At 39.6% G+C, this 23927-nt stretch overlaps 1 protein-coding gene and 1 non-coding gene across 3 annotated transcripts in view; both read right to left on the bottom strand.

The window, feature by feature from the left end:
* The window catches only part of KPNA4 (karyopherin subunit alpha 4), a 29202-nt gene extending 6183 nt beyond the window's left edge, over nucleotides 1-23019 (bottom strand). Inside the window, exons 1-14 of one of the 2 annotated variants that reach the window (XM_061452631.1) lie at nucleotides 22670-23014; nucleotides 14114-14158; nucleotides 13181-13270; nucleotides 13060-13089; nucleotides 12928-12980; nucleotides 10421-10516; nucleotides 10199-10284; nucleotides 6888-6974; nucleotides 5822-5991; nucleotides 5683-5727; nucleotides 4218-4349; nucleotides 3865-3993; nucleotides 2131-2235; nucleotides 451-522 (exon numbers count right to left, since the gene is read on the bottom strand). In XM_061452631.1, the coding sequence (XP_061308615.1) occupies nucleotides 451-522; nucleotides 2131-2235; nucleotides 3865-3993; nucleotides 4218-4349; nucleotides 5683-5727; nucleotides 5822-5991; nucleotides 6888-6974; nucleotides 10199-10284; nucleotides 10421-10516; nucleotides 12928-12980; nucleotides 13060-13089; nucleotides 13181-13270; nucleotides 14114-14158; nucleotides 22670-22738 (1209 nt within the window). In that variant the 5' untranslated portion in view covers nucleotides 22739-23014. Of the gene's footprint in view, nucleotides 1-450; nucleotides 523-2130; nucleotides 2236-3864; nucleotides 3994-4217; nucleotides 4350-5682; nucleotides 5728-5821; nucleotides 5992-6887; nucleotides 6975-10198; nucleotides 10285-10420; nucleotides 10517-12927; nucleotides 12981-13059; nucleotides 13090-13180; nucleotides 13271-14113; nucleotides 14159-22669 lie in introns of both variants that reach the window. The other variant, XM_061452632.1, reaches the window with a different exon arrangement.
* LOC133269064 (small Cajal body-specific RNA 7) lies at nucleotides 3237-3556 on the bottom strand. Its single transcript, XR_009743284.1, has one exon. It is a non-coding gene; the product is annotated as a small Cajal body-specific RNA 7 (non-coding RNA).
* Nucleotides 23020-23927: the final 908 nt, after the last annotated feature.

Here is a 23927-nt window from a genome sequence, read left to right as displayed (position 1 = left end):
GAGAAGCTCTGGCTGCCCCATCCCTGGCAGTGTTCAAGGCCAGGTTGGATGGGGCTTGGAGCAAGCTGCTCTAGTGGAAGGTGTCCCTGCCCACGGCAGAGAGGTTGGAACTTGATGATCGTTAAGGTCCCTTCCAACCCAAATCATTCCATGATTCTATGAAGAATCTCATCAGAGCCCAAATGCAGTCATTCATAGCTCCTAGGCCATCCTAACAGAAGAGCTTCCATCCAAATCCCCATAGATACTCCTAATCTTGGGTCATTCCAGTACTGACAACTAAAGTTCACTCTTAAATCTCTTGTGGAAAAGGGAAGAGGGTTACTGAACAGTGGACGAATACAGAGAGCCACAATCCTGGCACAGAAGTAGTCTAAAACCAATCAGCTCATGTACTCTCTCAAATGCACCCAGTAAAGATGATGGACCTTTTCTTAAGGTTTTACTTACTTGGTCTTTTCTTCCACTAATTGTTAAGTTGCTTATTGCCCATGCAGCTTCTTTCTGAGTACCAAAGTCACCCTAAAAATGCAACCATGAATAATCATTCAGTTTTTAGTTATGCAGCATTCTACTAAAAGCTACCATTCGTTACAGTTCTTTCTGCATGAGTAAGGAAGGAAAGTAACTAACAAATCCTGTAGATATTTGAGTCTACATCCCTTCCCTGCAACCATGTTTTTACTTTAATCTTGCAGAGGAAGGAAAATATGTTTGCATCAAAAAAAAACCCCAACAAACAAAACAACCCTGCAGTATTCCACTCTCTCACATTCCTTAACAGCTGTCACATATTACAGTGAGAGATAAGCAGCAAGTGTGTCAATTTTGATAAGCCACTGGACATACTGTAACAGTGTCAGCCTCTGAAGTCACTCAAGTCTGCTTACTAAATTTCAAGAGAAAGGCCTCCAACTGTTTTTCTCAGTGATCAATGAATTAGCAGTTAATAGAACTATCTGCGAACAGCTGTATGTTACTTAGGAGAAAAGTATTCCTTCAGTCTCAACCCCAGCTTCTACACTGAAGCAACATATTTCATCTCTGTCGTGGCTGAACATATCGTATAGTTTTGTATTTGTTTTCCCTCCTCACGCCAAGAAAGAAAATTGAAAGTAAGGAATAAAGCAAAAAGTAGGAAGTGTTTAAAAGATAAAAATGTTGCACTGTTCCCATTTGAAAGCATGCCTTTAGCTACCCTCATTTCTCACAAGGCAGATTACTGGGATCACAAAGTGGCTTGGAAACTACTGTTTTAAGAGACACTAACACCCAACAGCTGAATAGGAATACAGGTCACTGAAGTCCCAAATGATGTGACCCCTTAGCATTCAATCTCTCATATTCAACAAGCAATGAGAGGCTTGGAAACACATAAGAAAAGCATTCAGAAGTGTTTGCGAGTGACTACTTGACTTTAACAGAAAATGAAATAGAAGCAGTCATCTCAACAAGCTTTGTCTATTACACAAAAGCAGCATACATCCATACACTTATACAGAGCATGGCTTTTCCGTGGGAAAAACTGAGCACACAAAAGCTACAATTAATTTCTATGGCCACCTGTTTTTTGGTGATATAGTTTTACTTGTTTAAAAAAAATGGATGGGATAAGCCCAGTCCATAATCTTGTGTCACAGATCTTGATTTGGAATACTCAGACTAGATAAATGCAGTTAACACTAAGTTACTAAATACTGCTGTTGAGCACTTTCTTATGTTTCCAGATACTATGGGGGAAAAAAAAAAGAAGTCTTCAAGCTTTAGCAAAATGCTGGGAACTAACTGAGTGCTGTTATCCAGACCTCTTCACGTCACAAACAGGAGTAAAGATTTTATCCCCATTGTTTACAGAACCAGAAAAATAATTTAAATGAGACTTAGAAGGACCCAAGATCCCCTGATCTGCTCCCTTTCCCCAATACATCTGGCACTCATCATCTCACACAGCACTTCACAAAAGAGTATCAGCAGTAACGCATTTTATCTTGCAACATACGAAAATTGCTCAAGTATACAGTCCACCCCTACCCACCACATTTACAGCACAATGTAAAAAAACATGAAGGAATCCAATGCCACTTTCCCCAATTAAGGAAACAAACTGTTAAAACCTTCATGTTATCTAACCTTATCTAGAAGATGTATTATCATTGGAACAAGGTTTGCATCTATCACTGCCTGAACTTGCTGCTGATTTCCTGCAGTGATGTTAGACAGGAACCACACTGCTTCCTGAAAAATAAAAATGTGAGAGATTATTAATTCAGATAGTCTTCCATACCTCCTTTTATTTCTACTCTGGCATGACTTTATATATGCATTTTCAGTTCTGCAATTCATGCAATAGCCAATCTTAAACACAAACAAGTTCTGTACTTGGTTTGATTGTACACAGCTGAACTAGTAAAAAGACTAGGCATACAGGCAACAAACAAAGACAGTCTCACCTTAGGAGACTCCACAAGACCCTTCAGTCTTTCACTGTCACCAAGTTACAACCAAGTACTCCAAATCCACAGATTAAAGGAAAAATTATCCAAAGACAAAAGAAGTCACATGGCTACAAGTGAGCATAACTGATTCCATGACTGAGAATGAATGCTCTAGCAGTTTTCAGCTGACAGATAAGCTTCAAAATGCACCAGAGCATTATGTTTTCCAGATGTGAGAGCAGTAGAAGACAATGTGTTCTTTACCTCCTGCATAATGTTTCTCTTCATAGCATCAAGTCAAAACACAACACATTACTTAAATGCTTGCTTTTCAAAAATACTGTAGAGTTCTATGATCCTTTATGACCCCTCCTCTCTGTTCATAAGCCCAGGACTCTCCCCTTCCAGAAGTAAACAACAGCAGATGCTACGAAAGGGTGTAAAGAAGATACCTTTGCCCCAGTGGGCCCTCCCAGTCCTCAACAGTTGAAATTTTGAACTAATCCAAAGACTGTACCTGGATTCTTACATCAAACAAGAGTCCCCAGCTCCCATTTTAACAGGGAATTTATACGTTAGTCAAGAAATAACAAACACAGTTTCATGTACAATTTCAAGTATATTCAAAGTATCAACTTCTTTCAATCTTACAGTTGATGAATTTCTCCCTTCCCAGAAACCCTCCATCAATCCTACTCAATTCTTTTCTTCTCTCAACTTGCCTGGCATGACAACTTTTTAGACAAGTATTTCTCTCGACAAGAGATTCAGAAATTCTCACATTTCATTCAACTGCATCTCTCAGATCAGATCACAGGATCACTTTCATTAATGAACCTGTTAGAGACTTAGGATGCCTAGGCTTGTCCTGGTAGGCTTGTTTTGGGCTTTAATCATTGGCAATGTTGTGAATTGGCACCCCAAAACTTAACAACATGCCTCAGATGCACTCCGGAATCTGCACCGCAATATCAGTGCCCCCATTTAAAGCCTTTTCTATACATGCATGCACACACATACTCCCCATACCCCACCCCCAGCCTCACTTGGATTAAATTCCATTTGTCACACACACTCTCCATTCAAACAGACATCCAATTATCTCTATTTCATCACTTCCAAGAGAGTCAGCTCAATTAGTGACGTTTCACTTATCAAGAACTTTTATGTCAACAGCTGAAACTGTAAGACAAAGCTTGGATTTCATAAAAAATCAGTGAGAAGAAGCAGGAAACAACATTCTTGTCAAGCACAAGTCTACAGCTCCTTAGAGATTTTTCTATGGGTGTTAACTTTAAGAAAAATTTCAGCACCCTGCCTGGTATAAGCAGACAATTACTTAAATCTCTATCACACTACATTATGTGGAATCCAAGACAGCCAGGCCAAATACAGTTAGCTGCAGGGTGAAATTTCTACAGTTACTTACCTTATTAATTTTTTCTTTGGGATGTGTCAGAAGTGCTGGAAAATGTGAAAGAGCTTCACAATTCAGAACTACCTGTGTCTGTTCATCGGTACCAGTGACAATGTTTCCTACAGCTCTCAGCGCAGCAGTCTGAAAAATAATGCTTTCTTTAAAAAGAGTTCTTTTAATCAAAGATTTTTCTAGTTGAGCACATACTTCTAAATAGTAACGCTTAAAAAAAAAAGTTTTATACAATTTTATTTCACACAGGAAAAAGTACTTCTTAAACTTCAACATGAACTATAAAAAGAAACCAGCTACCTCCTCTAGCATTAGATTTTGAGCAACACTTCCTTAAAGTTATTCAAACGTACCTGCACTTTGACTTCTTGATGACTGAGAAGAGGAACCAAATGAAGGACTATACCGGAGTCAATCACCATTTGGATCTGTTCATTGCCAGCATCCGTTAGATATGAGAGTGCCCAGACTGTATCTACCAATATCTAACAGTAAAAAATTATTTGTAAGTAGTGCTGAAAGTCTAATAAGAAAATAATGTGCATGAAAATGTAAAACAACTCTCATTGTGAAGCCAGAATTGATGCTATACAGCAAAACCCCACCTTGTTTTATAAGCTTCATACATTCCGCTCTACAGAAATCAAAAATGCAACTGCTGTTCAACCTATTCCAGCCCCAAAGAATACACAGAGGTAAAAGAAACACCAGCTAAGCAACAGCTAAACTGCTAACTGCAGCTTAAATTCTGAAGGATATAATGAAAGCAATTCAATTATATCTGCTCTTTTTATGAAATACTGGTAGACACCATGAGATATGAAAGACACCTCTGGAAGGAAGATAAAGCCCTAGCAAATATTAAACTATGAGCATGCAGCACTCTCAAACCAAATGAGAGTGCCAAACAAACTGCACATCTTACAGCATCGAGTTAATTTCTTCTTCCACCCCAAAACTTAAGGCTTTGAATAGCAGAAATTACAATGAATTTCCTCTGAGCACACACGTGTATTCACACACAGAAAAGCCAATTTCCCTAGCAGTAAATCTGAACACTTCAAGTGACAGCTTACACAAAAACTGAGCGTTATTTCAGCTGACAACTCGACTGATTCACAAACACAGCCATTTCAAGAAATTCAAGTAAGATTAACCTCACCTACTTGTATACAATAAATAGTATAATTACTAGCCAAACTTTAATTAATGTATTTAAACTTACTTTGGTAAAGCACTTTTGCCATTAACTTTGACAACTGAGCTACAACTTCACTAGGAAGCAAGCAATCTTCAACAATTCTGGCTTATATTTAGGCAGAACACTGACCTATTTCATAATTTCAGTAGATCTTGACTCATTTACTTCACTATTAAAATAACCAATGTTCACATTTAACAACTGTGAAGTTACATCTAAAGCTAATGTTTTATATATGCAGCAGACACTAATTTTTCTTTCATTTACACTGATTTTCATGACATCAAACTTAAGTGCTTGGCAAAAAAAAACAACCCTGTATTTATCTGTAAACAAACTGTTCACAGGAATACAACCGAAACTGCATTTAATTTTTAAGTGCAGGGAAAGTACATGCAAATAAGCACTTGCAAAGACACAGAGAAATACCAGGCAAAAATCATAATGATACTTAAAAATAAGCAGTTAAAAGATACCAAAATAAGTTTGCTATAATGTCAGAGATCATCACTGATTATTCCTTTGTTTTTTTTAGGAAAACAGTTCATTACGGCAAGCTTTATACTTCAGTTAGAAAAATTACATGAGAGCACAAAACTCTAAGTGGCATTACTTACATTTACATCTGTGTGGTGAATTAAAACACAGAGCGCTGGAAGGATCTAAGGAGGGAAAGAAGCATCTGACAGTTATTTTTAAGGCAGACAATTACTCAACTTCAGTTTAGTTACACTGAACAGTGAGTAATTCAGTCACCTCCTGAATAGTCTCCATTGGCGGAGGAGGATCTTTGTGGCGGCATAAGTTGACCATGACCCAGGTAACATTTCTTAAGAAAGTTATAGGAATAGATGGGCTGATGAAGGACAGCAGTGGTTTCACTACTCCAAGACTAATAACGTAATCTCTACACTGGGGTCCATCACCTGTTTGAGACATCAAAGAACTATGAATACAAAGCTCATCCCATGCCATTCTCAAAAAGTCTGATTTCTGCATACTTCAGTTACGTAACACATACAAAATTAAAGAATATGGGCCCTGGAAAGATATAAATGCAGACAGACACATGTCTATAAAGATACCTCTATGATAAAGACACTTGCATAAAGCTTAAGTAGGATCTGTGGCTGCCTGCCCAATTACTTCATTCTGAACTACTCTAAACAAGGTAAATTAATTTATAACAGGCTGAAACAGTGGTAGGCAAGGGAAAAGGGGTGGCAGTCCCAATTATAAACCCTGTGTTCTTCCAACATTAAAACATCCTAAGAGCTAGCTGAAAATTGCCTGAAAACGGATACTGGCTTCCTCATATCTGAATATGCTTTTGTCACTGTCCAGGTATCACTACAGTTGCCTTGAAACCAGCATCTGACTTGTACTGAATGTGTTACCACTAACAGCTTCAGGCAGCTACACTACTGTGGATTTTGCTGGTTTGCTTAAGGACTAGGCATTTCTAAAAATACAAAACTGTAGAAGTCTCAGCATGTCAGAACCAGTATTAGTCCTCTGGCACTGCAAGCACAGTCAGGGCTGTAAACCACAAAACTAATACTTGCAGGAGAGGAGGAAAAAAATCAAGTGAAAAATCAAATGATCACAACTTACCTAGAATTAAACACAATGTTTGTACACTCAGGCAAAATTTTAGAACTTGATATACAACAGAGAAAACTGCAATAAGCAGGTAATTGCCACTCTAACAGCTGCCTTTTTTCTCATAGTTGAGCATCTAAGCTCTGACACACAAAATCCTACCTAGTTTAGTCTTAGTTCACCAAAAGGAACTTTTTTTAGTGGGAGGAGTCACACAAACCTATGATATTTCCTAAAGCCCACACAGCCTGTTCACAAACATTTTGATGTGGTGAATGGAGCAGTCTCAGAAAAAGTGGCACAGCATCTGAAAGACACAAAACCAAACCCCATGCAATTGTTAAGAAATACACCTCTCTTAAAAGACAAGAGTTAACATAATTAGCTCTTCAAAGAAATGAGATATTTTCCTTCCTATTAAGTACCCAAGACTTCTCAGATGATACTGAAATAAACCACACAACAGTTCCTCTTTTAGTGCTGTCTTAGAGAGTCCACACTTCAAAATATTATGAAAGCATCTCTTAAAATAACCTGACATTTGTTTACAAGCCTCAAGTTTACTGAAGCTTGTCAGGACTCAAAATTTAGTTATATTTATTAATTACTGAATCCAGAAATTCCATGCTTCGTTATCGATCAGAAACAACTGCAAAGTAGTAACCATTTAAGACCAACCTCACCCATTCAAGTTGACAGAGTCAGTAGGTCTACATCTACGTTATTGACTGGTAAGGTATAAGAGGACAGGGGTTTAAATTTGTTTCAGTATCTCCAGTTTACAGTACCTGATATCCCTACATCGCATGTTTACTAGGAGTAAAGTACATGCCAGTTGCTAGTCTCAGCAGATGCAGAAACTGAACCACTGAGGGATCAGCTGTATACATTGTCAGCACAGCGCTCCAGGCAATGCTTCACCAATCAACATCACCTGCAGTTCTACCAAAAGGAAGCTTGGTTGATGGAGCACACACAAACAGACACATGATAAACTGCCTGAGAAGCAGTCCTACTGCCCACAAGAATGCACTAAGTGCCACGTCAGTGTGTGCTTCTCCCTAGTATTTCCAATTCTGCATTCACTATCTTTTGATAACCATTATGAAGGTATGTGTAAAGCAACAGCAGGTGTTCCCACGGATCTAGTCATCTTGGCCTCCTGAATGTCAATACAGATGCACTCCTCAATGTGAAGTTTACTTTTATATCACTGAGTTCTGACTCTACTCAATCTAAAATTTATTACCCAAGAGATTTCAAATACTTAGATATTTCAAATTAGTATTTCAAATTAGTAGTAGTTTCAAATACTACTATGTGACAAAAAAAAACACAAACCACCAAACAATGGGACAACTGACTGAGCAGTACAAAAAGGATTCAAAATACAACACACAATTCTGCAGTTGTTACCAAGGCAGCTACTTTTCTACCCTATGCTGGTGTCAGACAGAACGCTCCCAATATCGAGAACTAAAGCTAACCAATGTTTCGAACATATTCTACATGCAACACATTTAGATAACTGATCCTTATTTTTTTCAGCCCCAGCACTAAGGTGCTTGCTTACATGACTTGGTAACAACAGCTTAGGCTGCAAGAAGCATTCCTTCACTTTGTATCACATATTTCAAGAGGCTGGTATTTTTAGTTAGTCTGCTGTAATCTCTTGTTATTTCTCTAGCAAAAATGATTTACATTGAGGATGAGTCTCTCTCTTCTACTGAAATATATCATCAAAAGAAATAAACCATACTTTCATGTTATAGCTATTAAATTAGCTAATACAGTGCATAAATGAAGACCTAGCTAAATCAGAGATCATCACCAAAATAAACCATTACTACATTTGGCACTCATCTTCAATCCATTTATAAAAGCTAGGCTTAAACAAAAGGTATTCTAGATCAGAGGTGTGGAACAGATTATACATTTATTAGATTTCCAAAAGAAAACTTGGGATGCAACAGGGAAAGGAAGAGGAGGATGGGAAAAAGGAACATTAGAATTATTAGCAAAGATACATACTAAAACCAAAGCTATATCCAAGTTAACAGGTTCTTAACATTGAGAGGTTGCAAAACCAAAGAACTGATCTTACAACCAATGAAGTAATAAAACATATATTCCATTAAAAAACAACAACAAACAACTCCTTTAACCTCAAGTCACCTGTGTTAAATTCTTTCACATCCATTGTAGAGAATTCAGCATTTTTTCCAGTTAAAGATTTTGAAACACACCTGGTCATTTAACAGAGAAAATGGTGCTAAAAACTTTCTTATGAAGACCTATCATTTCCTAAATATAAAGTTTGTGAGAAGCTTGTACCTGCTCAGCACTAACAACAACAACATAAACACATTATTTTTGATCACTGAAGTGGTGGTGGGGGGGAAAGTCTTGGAATATATGTAACAAGTACTGACATTCCAACACAAATACCAGCACACCTCTTAGAAACTGTACTTACTACATGGAATAAAAGTTCCAAGCAGTTCTAAAAAGAAATCAATATACGAATGTCGGGGGTGAGGGGGGGAAACCATACAAAAAAGACCAAGCATAATTCCGTGTCTTTTAGTTGTTGAAAGCACAGTATGTTTAATGGTATTGGCAGCATGCACTGCAATACAACAGTAATTCTAACCATTAAAACTTTAAAGCTACTGGTATCTCATGTAACGTACACTTCATGGATTCCCCCCCTTAAATTTCAGGCAAAAACTTGATTTACTGTATTCTTGACTCTTCCATGGTCTCAGGAAGCTCTGCTGTTTTATTCAGAAAGCCTGCAGACACTTCTACTTAGTTCAGCTTTACCAACAGAAGTACTACTTAGACTTAGGTCATGTTTAGGTACAGAAGAAAATTTGCTTTGCTTGGCAAGTTGGATTTCAAGCCTAACAACCATTTCTTTCCATGCTTCATATTCCTCAATCTATGAAGGACAGCGTGTTTTCTTCAATTTGATACTGGATAAGGCCAGAGGGATATGGCAACCTCTGGCCTTGGTCCACATCTTTTCCTCCCTCTTCACAATAAGATAGGAAATCCCTCCATAGGAGGTTTTTTTTTTGTTTGGTTTTGTTTCACACTTTCTGTTGGGTTTGTTTTAAATTTGAAAACTGGAAACCAGCAGATATCAACTCTGCAAAAATAGTGTGAGTTTCCAGAATACATTACTCACCATTAGGAAACCCAACTGAATTTAAAATCTGAGAAAATGAAGAATAAAAGCAGGTGTGCGCTTCAACTGATGCTGACTGCCAGAGAAGAGGTAGAACATCTGGCAGGAGACTTCATGGGCAGGTCCTTCAGCAACTTGCCTGTGATTGACAACTCAGTTTCAGCCATCCTGGCTATCGCATGAAAGGACCAACCCTAACATGTGGATTGGTGAACATGCTTGAGATAGAGAGGAACGGGCATGTGGATGTGCTTTACAGTATCATTCAGATGATTTGTCTTATTTCTGTGGAAACTATAGTGGGTGCTTTATCAATGATCAAATACTGTTGGACTTACTAGATTGAACTACAGCCTGTGTTTGTTCAGAGGTTCCAGAGGCAATGTTTGTCAAAGCCCAGGCAGCTTCAAACTGTAAAGAAGGACTGCAAAGCAAGGGGGGGGGGGGAGGAAAGAATAAAAATTGTAACATGAGTTTTCAAACCAGATGCCAGAAGCACACTGCTATATACCAAGAATTCTCGCAGTAATTAAATCATTTTAAGTTTTAGAAATACTCACTTGTCATCTCTTTCAAGACAATGAACTAAAATAGGTAATATTCCTGATTTTATTAGATCATCAATTGGTGGATTGCGATCACTGGAAAGCAGCTTCCTGTTCAAGAGGAGAAAACACAAAACTTAAATAACACAATAAGAAATTGTAAAACGATCTCTGGAGGTTCAGGCCTAACTTTGCACTCCAAGTGGAACTATTGCTGACACAAGATCAGGTCAGTAATGGCTTCCTGTAGAGTTTTGGAAATCTCTAAGCACAGAGATCCAACCACCTCTCCAGACAAAATATTCCAGTGCTGCACTATATTCTGCGTGGGGAAGTTTTTGCCCAGTGCGTGTCTCATACTCTTAAAGATGAAGAAAGATTTGTTTTCTCCACTTTAAGTGAAAACAGTTCATCTCCAAAACTTGAATTACTGAACTATCAAAAAACTGAAGCCATTACACTTATTGCCCATTTTGGTTGCCATATTTTCTGACTGCTTTTGAAGATGTATTACCAGTCAGTAAAATAAAAATCACCAGAGTTATTATTCAGTTACACCCTCCTACAGCCTCCACCCAACAAGGGAGATAAACAGATCCTGGCTGCTTTGATGGGAAAGGCAGAAACTTGTTTCTTCTTTACTAAGGATATAATTTCAGAGAGCAAAGATTCATGAAGTACTACTGTAAAGAACAGAAGTGTACATATTTGTTTCAATTTTTAAACCCTCTAGCTTCACCTTCCTGCAGCAAAGGAATTAAGGAGAAAGAAGGAAGCTTCTTGGAGAAGACAACTTCTGTTGCACAAAATTTTTACTAGCAATAGGAATAAAGATTGTATATAGTCATCTCTTCATACATCAGCTGATTCACAAACACATGAAAGGCATGACAGAACAGCAGTAACTAGAAATCAGCTTTCCACTACTGCTTTATCCTGCAAGACCAGTGGTGTGTTAGAGGGGAAAGAGAATTTGAGATAAGAAAAGCCAGAGCAGCAAAACAAAATACCTTGCAAAACTAAGCAATCACAATAGGGAAGATCTGAACACAGATTATGTGAAAACTCTTGTAATAATCAGATGCGCATTTTCAACTTCTAAATAAGGTAAAGGAGATTCCTTTTATAAGTGAAGACAATTTACATCTACAAGCTTATAAAAATTAAGTGTACTTAGAGAGTCTTAACACTTTTGTCCAGTAACAAAATCATAGTGAAGTCTATTCACAAACAACTTGCTCAAACAGGTAGAGAACTCTACTACCAGAATTAAATAAAACTTCAGGTTCGGGGAGATGGGTCGGGCAGTGGTATTTAGTTTAGATTTTGCTTTTTCTTAAGCACTTCTAATCAGTTTTCTGTTGCTCGTATTCTAACTGTGTGTTTTAGGGGTTACTCAGGTAAGGTTTTCCTTTCCTGTTCCAGCTTCAGACCAAAGGATGGTACAGATTCAATCAAGACAGAGGAGCATTTGTTTTCAGCTCTAAAATATACTTTAATGCCTTTCCAACGATGTAAACTGCACTGTTTTAATTTTAAATTAGTTTTCCATTAAAAAAAACAACCCCAAACAACTAGTTACAATAGGAAGAAATCCACACAAACACTTCCACATTTCAAGTCAGGCTCAATTCAGCATTCTTCAGTCTAATCTGGTTTAAAGCACCTGCAGTAAATAGGATGTTCTACATGATACTACCCTGAGCTGATCAGCCTTTTTAGTGAAGGCAAGCTGCCCAATGGAAATGGACACCAAAACTGGTCTTTCCCCTACCAGTTTTAAACACATTAACTCTCAAAAGTCAAAGTAACTCCAAAGTCACCCAACTTCTCTACAATCTGGAAATCTTCCCTTGCACATGAATGAACCCTCTTGACCACAGACGGTAAACAAATGCAAAGTTGTAGCTTTCTGCTACAAAACAGATTTCTACTACAACCACTAGTTCAGGAAACAGCAGTTAAATACTGGATTTATGCAAGCAAAGCTCTTAAAGAGTATTTTAAGACCACTTCCGAAACATATACAACTGCACAGAATTCCTCTTAAATCAAAAAGTGGTTTTAGAGGCCTGATCTACAATAAAACTAAAAAAAGGATTATGCCAATTCTTGTGTTTAAAGACTTTATAGTCCTCCTAATTGTCTATTTTACTCTACTTGAGAGAACAATCAAATACTTACTTCTCTCTACTTGAGAGATCAAATACTTACATTATGGTAAAATCTTACTGCAATGAAAATCCTGATTACTTCAAAGACTTCAGAATTTAGATTTTTCTTGTAAAGTTCTATTTATCAAGTTAAAAAAAAAAACAAAACCAGAAAAAAAAAAAACACAAAACAGACTCACAAAAAAAACAAAAACAAAACCCCAAAAAAACAAACCAAAAAAAAACCAAACCCAAACCAACAAACAGTTAAGGACACGCTTGTTCTAGTTAAATTAGAACACATTTCTGAATTTAAAAGCATGAGAAAATAAGAATAAAACCAATGTATTTGGGAAAAAGTGTTCTTACCTTGCAGCCTGCACAGCACTCAACTGTATACCCTGGTTGTCACTCGAAGCATTCTAAAACAAGAGAATTTAGACTTTTCATATATTTGTCACCACAACACAAAAAAAATATTCAAACAAATTATTTTTTTACCTGTACTATTGCCTCCAAAGAAGTGTTTTGCTAGAAAACAGAGACAAAAGCAGTTAGAATTTTAAAATGCCTTTTAAGTACATAAAAAGAGGATATGCTTTAGAGTTTAATGAATTCTTACCACTCTAAAGTCACCATCGATATCAGAATCTTCACAAATATCTTCATGAGGAACATTTCTCTTCTTTAGAAGATGCTCATCTCTTTTGTTCTTAAAGAGAAAAAATACTTAATACCTTTAAAACTTTGATTAGGGGGTGTGGGGCATGTTAAGAAGGAAACAGAAGCTTCTGTTTTAAACAATAATCAAACATGCTTTCATTGGCACTGACAAAATTTCCAAAGGGATTTCAAAATTTCAAGAGGTAGGAAAGGACTGCACAGAGAAGCACATTTTGGATATCACTTCTTCCTAGAAAAATCCTTCACTCAACTTCATGTACAGCAGTAACTACTTTTGCTGGAAGTTTCACGTGCACACATCAGTCCACACTGACAAGGCAATTGTCAGGGGCCAGTTTTCTGTTCATCCCAGAAGTCGAACAAAACAAGTTATGATTACTTTTCTAGGTTTTCAACAATCCTAGGCAGTGTTCCCTTCACACATTCCCTCTTCCACTCCTACTTGTGTATTGAAATGTTTTGGGAAAGTAAACAGCTTTCTGTCTACAGATTAGTAAGCACACCCAGTTTTCAAAGGAAAAGACATAACCCTTTTCTTAAGCTTTTAGAATTAAAAGCTAGCTGGAGAAGCAAGCACTATTCCCTTCAATAGATCACAAATAAAATCCTGAAGTTCTAGAAGAAAAATTATGGAATTTCTAGTACAAGGTATGGTAACATCAGAACTTCCTTCTAAACCAAGTACCTTTGCAGAATTAGTAAAGACAAATAGATAGTTTAACAATGGTATTAGTGGTGGACTCCTGAAAGAACACACAACAGTTGGGTTAGGGTTTGGTTTTTTTTAGCCTGTATCAAAACCTCTTGAATTCTACTGAAATGTGAACATAGCCAAATGCTTTTTGGCAAGACTAATGCCAAGTTATCTCACCTTTCTCAACTCCACAACAACTTCATTTCTTTGTCTTCTCATAGTCTGAAAAAGAATCAAAATCAGAACGCATTATGTTCTGAGTCCAGACCAAGTAATGACAAAAGGTTTTGAACTTTAAACAGTACTCATACACACAGGATTTGTCATTATGTAAGTAGAAATCCATCAGGAAATAGATATGTTTTTTTTTGGTGGGTTTTGGTTTGTTTATTTATTTTTTTTTATTTTTACTAGGAAATAACACCTCCTAGATCTTCATATTGAAGAAAAAAAGGGTATGCAGGATCAGGAATAAACAACCTGACAAGAAAACCCCCTGCACTGCAAGAGCAATTTTTATTTTCTCTACAGCTCTCATTAAGGGAATTCACTTTAAAAAAGTCAATTGTAAAGATACTTAAACTGGTTTACTACTGCTTGTGTTACTACTATGCAAAGTGAAAATAGGAGGGAAAAAAGTGATTTTATTTTAGACTTTGAACTTTAGAGTGAATAACATTAAAAACAACTGCATTTTTATTTTGACTTAACCATTCACAAGCCTAGAGAAAGCTTGAAATACCAGAGCGTAAGGGACTGCATTAACAGAGAATACAAGGAAAGGGAACAGCTAAGAAACCTGAACAGCAGTAAGAAACAGCTCTGAAAATAACAATTAAAAGCTAGACTTTCAGAAATGTAATTGTTTTGATGGAAAATAACACTTATTTCATCTGAAAAATATCCCAGTTCTGAGCAAGGCAGTTTGCCTTCTCAAACAAAGAACTACAAGAAAAGGAACAGAGCAGGAAAGGATGCAGGTGGAAAAGAAATGATGGCTCCCCACTCCTCTGGGGTAGAATTTTCATCACTTGAGGACTAAAATGCAGTTCATCACAAAGAAAACAGGCACAGGAAGGAAAAAGCTCAAGAGCCCCACATCACAATAGCTTCCCATATTTAAAAGACAAAGTATACAAGCACACCAATGCAGCTGAGGCACCTGGGATGACTAGATAAGAGTTATAATAAGCAAGTGCAAACCGTCCCACACTGAAAAGCACCAAATCAAGTTTCCAGGAGATATGTGCATCTTCAAAGAATGTTGATTCAATTGGCCAATCAAAATCAGAATTAATAGCCAAGTGTAAAGCAGCTTATATTCATGGCTTTTTCAGTTTTAAACCTAAAAAGTCAGTCATCTCTGCTACACGGCAAACAGCTGACACTGAACACTAGTTGTATGCTAGTAAGTTTTATTCCAGTGCTACGGAGTTACTCTCCACAGCTGGGTAAACTTCTGAAGTACTTCTTGAATTCTTCATATGACAGCAAGAATCTCAACGGTATAACCTCTAAAGAGGAAAAACTATACTTCACTAATAATCTTAACATTCTTCTAGTCCAATATGTATTCTCCTAATTAATCTAATACTGGTCTTATAAATACATAAATAACATTTTAATGGTCTTCAACAGCTCCATCTCAAATTTCTGTATCAGCAAAAACCAGAAAAGTTTCTCCAGCAGTTATCTCCTTACACATGCATACATACAGTTACAGACTACTAGCATCATCACCTGGCAGCCCATGCTTCAGCTTTCCGTAGCGTACATCACTTCAACGCACCACAGGTTGCAAAAAACAGGATGAGGGGTAGCAACCATGCAACAGGATAGCACACTCTACGATTCAGCAGCAAAGACATATATTCCACCTGAGTAATGAATGGCAGCTTAAGAAGAGAGCTAAAGGCAAGCAGCACTCGGTAGCCATTCATCTGTGCTCAAAGTGCTGCTGCCTTCCTGGAGAAGTTGGTAAGCTAATGGATATCACCCACCACTTAGAGGCTTCGGAAAGATGTTGCAACTTTACAACTGACTTATCTACTGCAGGCTCTTGCTCTCAGCCTGTAATGTAGTGCTCAAGGTAGTTTCTCCAAAGTCTCCTACTCTGGCATATTCAAGAAGAAAATAAAAGATGAAAATCTCTGCTAATAAGAGTGCAGAATTGTACCAAGCCCTTGCTGATCTCACTAGACTATTAATTAATGCCTTCCCAATCTAAAAGTGCTACTGCAACCTAACAAAATAAGCATACCCACTAAAAAGCTGTACTGCAAGAAGGATTCTTCTTGCCAGACTTGAATCTTGACATTACTGGTCACAGAAAACCTGTTGCTGACCAACATCCAATGTGCATTTCAAGGGAGTAGAAGACTGAATTACTAGGACACCACCTGTAAGACATTAAGCTGTAAGGATATGAAAAAGTAACAGTTGCACTTACTAGTGAGCCGAAAAGGAAATATATCCCAACTCAGGTGGTAACACACCTTCAGTACTAGTACACACATGTATGTATGTGATAGAGATACAGGGACAAGTAAGTGGACCCAAAAAATACTCAAAAAAAAAAAAAAAGCCTGGGACATGTCATTTAGAAGTTTCTTTACTTGAAAAATCATAAAGGCAGTTAATCAGACTTTAAAAAAATCCTGGAACTATCAATACTTTGCTGGAACAAGAAGAGTGTTCTCCCTCCAGACATAAGCTGACAGGCCTTTGGTTTTAATTCCTGCCTGCTTCTTAGGATGACCTGCATAACCTGGACTCACAAATGCCTTCACATGAAAGACAAGCAACTAGTGAAGTCACTCAAGAACAATTTACCAAAATAAGGCTCCAATAAAATAACTTTCTGTGTAAACAACAGTTTGTTGACAAACTAGTTATTACTGGTCAACTTGTCACTGCTCTTCCTCCTAGGAAGAAAAAACACACAACAAATACGAGCTGAAGTTAGCTCATAGCATCATCACCTCAGCCTAGAAATGGAACAGATAGGTTGGTCAGCAGACTCATGATCAACTTGTGTGGCCTTCTGGAAAAAAGCTCAAAGGGCAGAAAGCCAGGTATAATGGTTCTTCGGCAAGTGGCACTGTCAAGCTAGATTCTCCCATCTGTTCTGTGTAAGATCTGCCTTGATTGTAGGACTTCCCCAATTCAGTTCTCAGTCTGCACTAACACAACTATAAGTAGGAAAGCAGTCTCAACTTAAAAGTTTAAGAAATAGGATTCAGAATGGTCCCTGTAAAGTGGTCCAATTTAAGCATACTCTTCAGTATGAATTCATGTGGCTCTTTCAGTCACTGGATCCTGTTCTTCATTTGCTCCATCAAAAAGCAAACAAAATCTATTTCTGTCAGCCTATGATTGCTACCCCTCTATCTTCCTTTTTTTAAATTATATTTAGCTGAAGTTTTATCATAAGGGCTATTTTCTGACCATTAGTCATTACTGAGCCCTTCGGCTTATCGTTGAAATCTTGTGTTAGCTGATGCCTGCAGAATCCTGGTACACTCTAGCGCTTTTCACAACAAGTCCAGAAAACAGAGCAAATGTTCCACACTCAGGAACAGCTCCGATCTATTAGCCCTTTCTAAGTATGTAAGCCTGGAGCTCATCTAATGTATCCTGACCCCTCTTCCACTTCTTCATCTGAATCAATGCTTCTTGGAAACTTTTACCTTTTTGCTATTATAAAATATTTCACTCAAGTAGCTCTATTTATGCACCTACAACAGGCAGGTCTGACAGCATTCCAATAATGGTAGAACTTTACCTATTCCTCTCATTCTAGTCCACAGTTTCCAAAGGCACATTGTTTCTGTTGTGGAACTCCAAAGGCAACAGTTACTTTAAATCCTAAGCCATCTCTCATTCCTAGAAAGTCACAACAACACCCCAGCACTAGTCTGCTCTACTAATCAAAACACAAACAAAATAAAAGCAACAGAAAGGGAGCAGGATGTATGTGTGAGAAATATACCACTATTTATCTCCAAAACCTTTTGTGAACTGGATGGCATTTTCAGTTTATTTCCTTCCTAAACCACCACTTACTATGGCCCTGTGCACAAACTGCTTACTCACTAGAGTAGGTACTCAGAAAGCACCCAGTCTGTAGACCACAGGTGGAGAAGGCTAGTCATAACATCCAGTGCAGGAACAGCACCAATCACTAGGAAACTTTGTCTTGTCCTTTGCAAGTGTAAAAGGCACCAAACTACTAAACAAGGAAAGAACCCTTCAGATACATTCATGTTCATATTTGCATTTGCTAAAAATACATAGTCTTCACATTTAATCAAGTGATTTACGCCCTCCTCTATCAACTGTTTCCCTCTTATACTAATCCTAGCTCATTTGTAACCTGAAGCAATTAAGTCTACTCTCAAGATCATTGATAAAAATGGCACAGCATTTTGAAGCCAACACAATCTCTACAAGACACCACTAGAAAACACATCTCAGCAACTATTCCCGCTTCAGAATTATAATGGGACTGTCCATCACACATAAATAAAAAATCAATATGACACTGCATATGCTGTCATTCTGTTTTTTCCTGGAGAAGTTGTGCATGCCAAATAAAATGCCTTACACAAACAAATAAGTACGATTTTTAAATTATAAAATATGAGATTCACCACAGATTTACAAGTCATCTTAAAGGAACCTATTTTTATCTAACTCAGTGAGTGAAATTCCTGCTTCCCTTCAGTTCCTCCACATTTGAATCTTAAGTAAACTATTGTGTGGAATACAGAAAAGGCTGAAAAGCCTTAACTACCTGCAATATCCAGTATATCTTGTAACATCAGCTTTCCTTCAACCCCCTGAAGCTTCCTTGTTGTTCTCAAATGTAGTTAATACTACAAGCCCAGTGAACCCTACTGGCAACTCTTAAAAATCTTGACATTGCTGATCATAAAATATCCAGATTCAATGGCTGCTCCAAAATTAGTTTTCAAGTACCCTGCATTACAATATTATTGTCATTTGACATCATGTGTCTCTCAATTACAGAGCAGAAATACTTATCTGACGCTTCTCCTGTGCTGGCACTCTTAAAGCAATTCTTAATCTCTCACCCAGCAACACAGTCAAGTCAGGGAAGAAGAGGCCAGCAGAAAAGCATTAGATTGTTCCAGCAGTTGCACAAAAATAATATAAATGAAATACTGTTTTGTTTGTTTTAAAATGAAACCAAAGAGCCTAAACATCAGTCAAATTTGAATGCTGCAGCAGGTGAGATGTTGATCACCTGGTAAGACAAAAAGAAGCGAACAAAAAACCCAACCCAACCCCTCTTTGAAGTTTAAGAACTTCCCAGAAGCTCAAGACCCCTAACATGCAGTAGCAAACAGCAATTACTCAAACTGCTCATAAAGTTAGGTCTGTTGCAGACTCAATGAACAATTTGCACTTATGCTGGCCTTTGTATAGTAAAGATTGAGTATCTGATACCAAGGTCTGTGGTACTACAATTAAAAGTGAAGATGGGAAAGAAAATTGGGTATCATCACAACTATACTCACAGTAAACAGAAAACACAGCTTATCCTTTCGTATTCAAGGAAAGTCTAAGTAAAATCTATTCCTTATTGAAAACACATGAGGAGAACAGTTACCTTAACTAGCTTTGCTAGTAGATAGGCATTTGCATAATTCTGTGTAGGAGTCCAGATAAGCACTTAAGTGAGATTCTGGATGCAAAAAACCAACCAACCAAAAAAAAAAAAAAAAACAAAACCAAACCACAACACCAACCAAAACCACCCAAGTGACCTCTTCTGCAAGGCTAGCTCCTATTTGTGCTGTTACAACACTCCTCTCCCTCCACAGCTTTAACTCTTAAATCTAAGACCTTACAGAATGCTGTTAAGACAATCCACTACAGAGATACAAACTCAGTATTAGCTGCAAATTACTGCTCTCTCAGTACAAACTCTTTCAGTATTAAAAAGCTTATTACACTATTTCTTTGAGCAGTGCTACAAAGAAAAAAAAAAAAAAAGAAGTAGGTACTTTATCTTTGTGGCCACAATGAATCCCTCTATTCCCAAAGCCACCACCAATCTGTCATCTTAGAACAACCTAGCAGCAACTGTTTACAACATAACATGCCCACACATGCATGTTTACCCAATAACCCAAGCAGATGAGGGAATTTTGCTAAACATCTTACGTAAAACAGGTGTGTGTAGTTTGGTCCCCCCCCCCCCCCAACCCTTTTTCAAAACCCAAATTTTTATTTTCAGGAGCACGCTGATATGGTCTGGAAAATGGAAGTTCAATTTTAAGTTAAGTATCCAAAAGGCTAAATGCACACTTAACACATATACAACAATACGCTGTGAAGATATGGAGACAAGTACATGTGACAGCAACTGGCAGCAACATAACTGTCAATGACTGATTTAGACAACATGGAATTGTAAGTTACCATTTAAAAAAAAAAAAAATCTTATTTGTGACATGACAACCCTTCACAGCCTCTGGAATATCTGTATTTGGGATTCATCAAAACTGCAGTGATAGTTATATTCATCTGCTCATGGCAAATGAAGGTAAACTGTCATGGAAAATAAAAACGATCACAGGTTTGTAAAAGAAACCAATGGCTAAATGCGTAATTTCAGCAGAGATAAAAAGGAGGAGATGTGAAGGAGGGGGGAGGAGGGAAAGAGATAAAGACCAAATGTTGGCTTCCTATGTGAAGTAAATAGGCATCTTTCTGGGCACAGAAACACAGGTGGTGTGAACTAACTGAATACTCATTAGCAACTGTTGCTACCATAGGATACTTGACTGTAAGTGGACATCACCAACATCCCTCACACTAACAAAAAATGTGATGTGTAAGCAATTAATAAGCAAGAATGAGAGCCATAAGCCTGAGCTATTGTATGAAAAACAGCCATCCACGGTGGTTATTTTAGGTACCAAGCATATGTTCCAGGATTTGTTGGATAGATGTCAGCATCTAAAATTTAACATGGCCTAGCAGTGGTTTTTCACTCTGTAGAAGGCCATTTCAGCACATCAGCAAACTAAAAAAAATACTGCAGAGATAACCTGCTTCCTGATACACATGCACGTGTTCTTTTTACTTGCACGTGCCCACACTGCACTTTCTCTGCTTCAGCTGACTTACCTTAAAACTCAGTACATAGGTACCAAAGGAGAGAACTCAGATGAATTCCAACCTGTATTTTCCCATTATTGTAATTTTTTACTATAATAGTATACACTTTACTGCACCTTCCTAAAAATCTCTTTCTTGTACAGTTGTCCATTCAATGATAATGTAACAATTCAGATAAAACCAAATTAATATCTGAGACAAGTAGTTACAACAAAGCTAACCACCCTACTAGCAAACAGAGCAATCGTTGCACTGATTATTCCCACTTTCAACACTTTTGCCATCACCAAACTTTGGACATAACCGAATAGTAAACTGTTTTATTAATATACTTGGACAAGTTAAAAATCCAGGTGTTACTAGCTTCTGAATTACCCAAATGGGAAACTTAACAGATGTTTTATAAATAACAGCAATGTAAATGCATCTTTTACTTTTGAGAAGGAAATACTGCAAAAATTTTGTCTTCGTATGAAAGATTAGAATATTATGCTAATTATAGGGACCCATCTTGAGACTAATGAAAAACGGTATGAGAATGCCAAAGCCTATTTCTTGATCAGAACCCTATACTGACAATAGTCAGACACACACATTTCCCAAATCAGCACTCCCAACCAAGCATTTACAGGTGAGGACTAACATCTAATTTTTAAAACTGAGTATTTACTAAGGGAACCCAAAGTTAACTATCTCTTCTGCTGCACTGGGGAAGCATCTTCACATCTCAAAGAATGTATGTAGCAATCCAGCCACTGAAAAGTTTAGAGGCTCTATGCTATAAGCCAAACTGCTTCCACGCTCAACTAACTGAGCAGTAAAATAGTAATATTAGCCCTATATTAAAAGAAAATGCTTTATTTTATATATAGCAAAATCTTCAGTGCGCTTTTATTAATAAAAATCTTCACTATAAAAAGTAGGCAATAATTAATTCGTTTATTCACTGGAGTACCTTACAAAGACACACAGCAGAATACCCAACTGGGCCCTAATCCCTGACTCAGTCTTTTAGGGGCCACTCAGCGCAAAGGGCGATTATTAAGAGCTCGCAAGAAATTAAGGCAGAGCCATGCGAAACCACGACTGCTGTGCTGGACGGCACAACACCGAGGCAACACCTCTCTCTACCAAGAGTGCCGAGGCCGAGCTACGCTAAACGAGAGCCTTGAATACGAGACCGGTACCTGCCCGCGCCGCGGGGACCAACCGCTCATATTGGCCGCCCCCCGCCCATCCCTGGGCGGCGGGGCCCGCGGACGCCCCGGGCGGCGCTGCGGGGCCGGGCGGCGCGGGCAGAGTAGGCAGCGGCAGCCGTTGCCCCTTCAGCCGCGGCTCTCCCGCCTCCGCGCGGCGCCCAACAGCCCGGCCGCGCCCGGCCCTACAGCGCGGCCTTCCCTTCTTCTGTCTCCTTTCCCTCCCCGGGCACCGGCGCTCCTGCCTCCCTGCGGGGCGGGCAGCACAGGCCGCGGCCCTGCCGCGGGCCCCTCGCCGGCGGATTAAGAAAGACGCCACACGGCGGCGGCCCCCTCTCGCCGCCATGGCCGGCCGGCCCCTCCCGCGAGGCGCCGCAGCGGTTACCTCCAGGTCGCGGCCTTTGTTCTTGAAGTTCTTCAGCCGCTGGTTGTCCAGTTTCTCGTTGTCGGCCATGGCGGGGGGGTGGGGTAGGTGGGAAGGAGCACAGCTCCTTCGCCTCCTCCCGGGCCCGTGCCCCTACCCGAGCCCGCCGGAGCCCCCCTTCCCGGCGCCGCTGCGGCCGCCGAGCCCGCTTACGCCTCAGCACTCGTTCTGCCGCGTCACCGATCTGAGAAGCCGACGCGGGGAAGCGCCGCTGCCGGCCTGCTCGGGGCGGCGCTGCCCGCTGCGCCCGGCAGCCGAACGTGCCGGTAGCGAGGAACGGCGGGAGCGGGGGAGGGGAGGGGAGAGAGGGGCAGCCTCGCTCTGGGCCGGCCGGCAGCGCCCGCCGATTGGTTGTGGGACCTGAGCCCGGAGACCAATAGGAGAGAGGAGGCAGAGGGAGTGAGCTGCGCGAGGATGTGACGCGCGCGCGGTGACGGCGCGCGGAGAGGGGGAAGGGACGGGAGCGGAGCGGAGCGGAGCGGAGCGGAGCGGAGCGGGTTCCTCGAGGTGTTTCGGCAGGTCCGCTGAGCCGCCGCCATCTTGCGTGCCGGGGTTTCCCGGGTCAGGAGGAGTAGGGGCCGGGCTCTCACCGCCGCGCAGCGCCCGCTGCATCTTCAGGCGAAAGTCAAGTGCGGCTTATCCTTCTCCGTGCTCCACTTTGCGTCCGCCCCCCGCAGGGGACCGGAAACATCGCCTCGCAGTGTCCTGCTATAAAGACGGTTTAAAAAAAAATGAATAAAAGAAGGATCTTTTAAAATAAAATTGTCCCGCTTGGCTGCCTCAGGACGGCAGGGAAGGGGGTGCCCCGGCTGCGGGGAAGGGTGTACCCGGCTCCCCGAGGCCCCTGAGGGGAGATGAGACTCGGTGTCAAGCTTGTGAAGTTTCAGAAAAGTACTTGGTGAAGGCTGAGCACAAGGAGCTGCTGCAGCCAGCACGTTTGGTACGGTCCGGATTTTAATCCAAACTTCACCAGACTTTGGCCCTAAATACAACTCACTGTGGAAAGTGAATGGAGCAGGGCACAGGATACAGCAGCAGGTATTCTGACAGCCTCGTTGGAGGCATGAGCAAGCTCTCCTCAAGGGATAACATTCTCTTATGCAGGTGTGTTTTCAGGACTCTGCTTTATTGGGCAATATTCTCATCCATTCTGCACGGCAAATGTGGACCCAGTTCACAAGCAAGACTTAGTAGGAATATTTCTGGTAGGGATGATCAG

The sequence above is a fragment of the Pezoporus flaviventris genome, unplaced genomic scaffold (assembly GCF_033815535.1).
Source record: "Pezoporus flaviventris isolate CSIRO_AGI_PZ_B2104156 unplaced genomic scaffold, CSIRO_AGI_Pfla_v1 ptg000013l, whole genome shotgun sequence".
NCBI lineage: Eukaryota > Metazoa > Chordata > Aves > Psittaciformes > Psittacidae > Pezoporus > Pezoporus flaviventris.
This window is presented reverse-complemented; position numbering and strand designations above follow the sequence as displayed.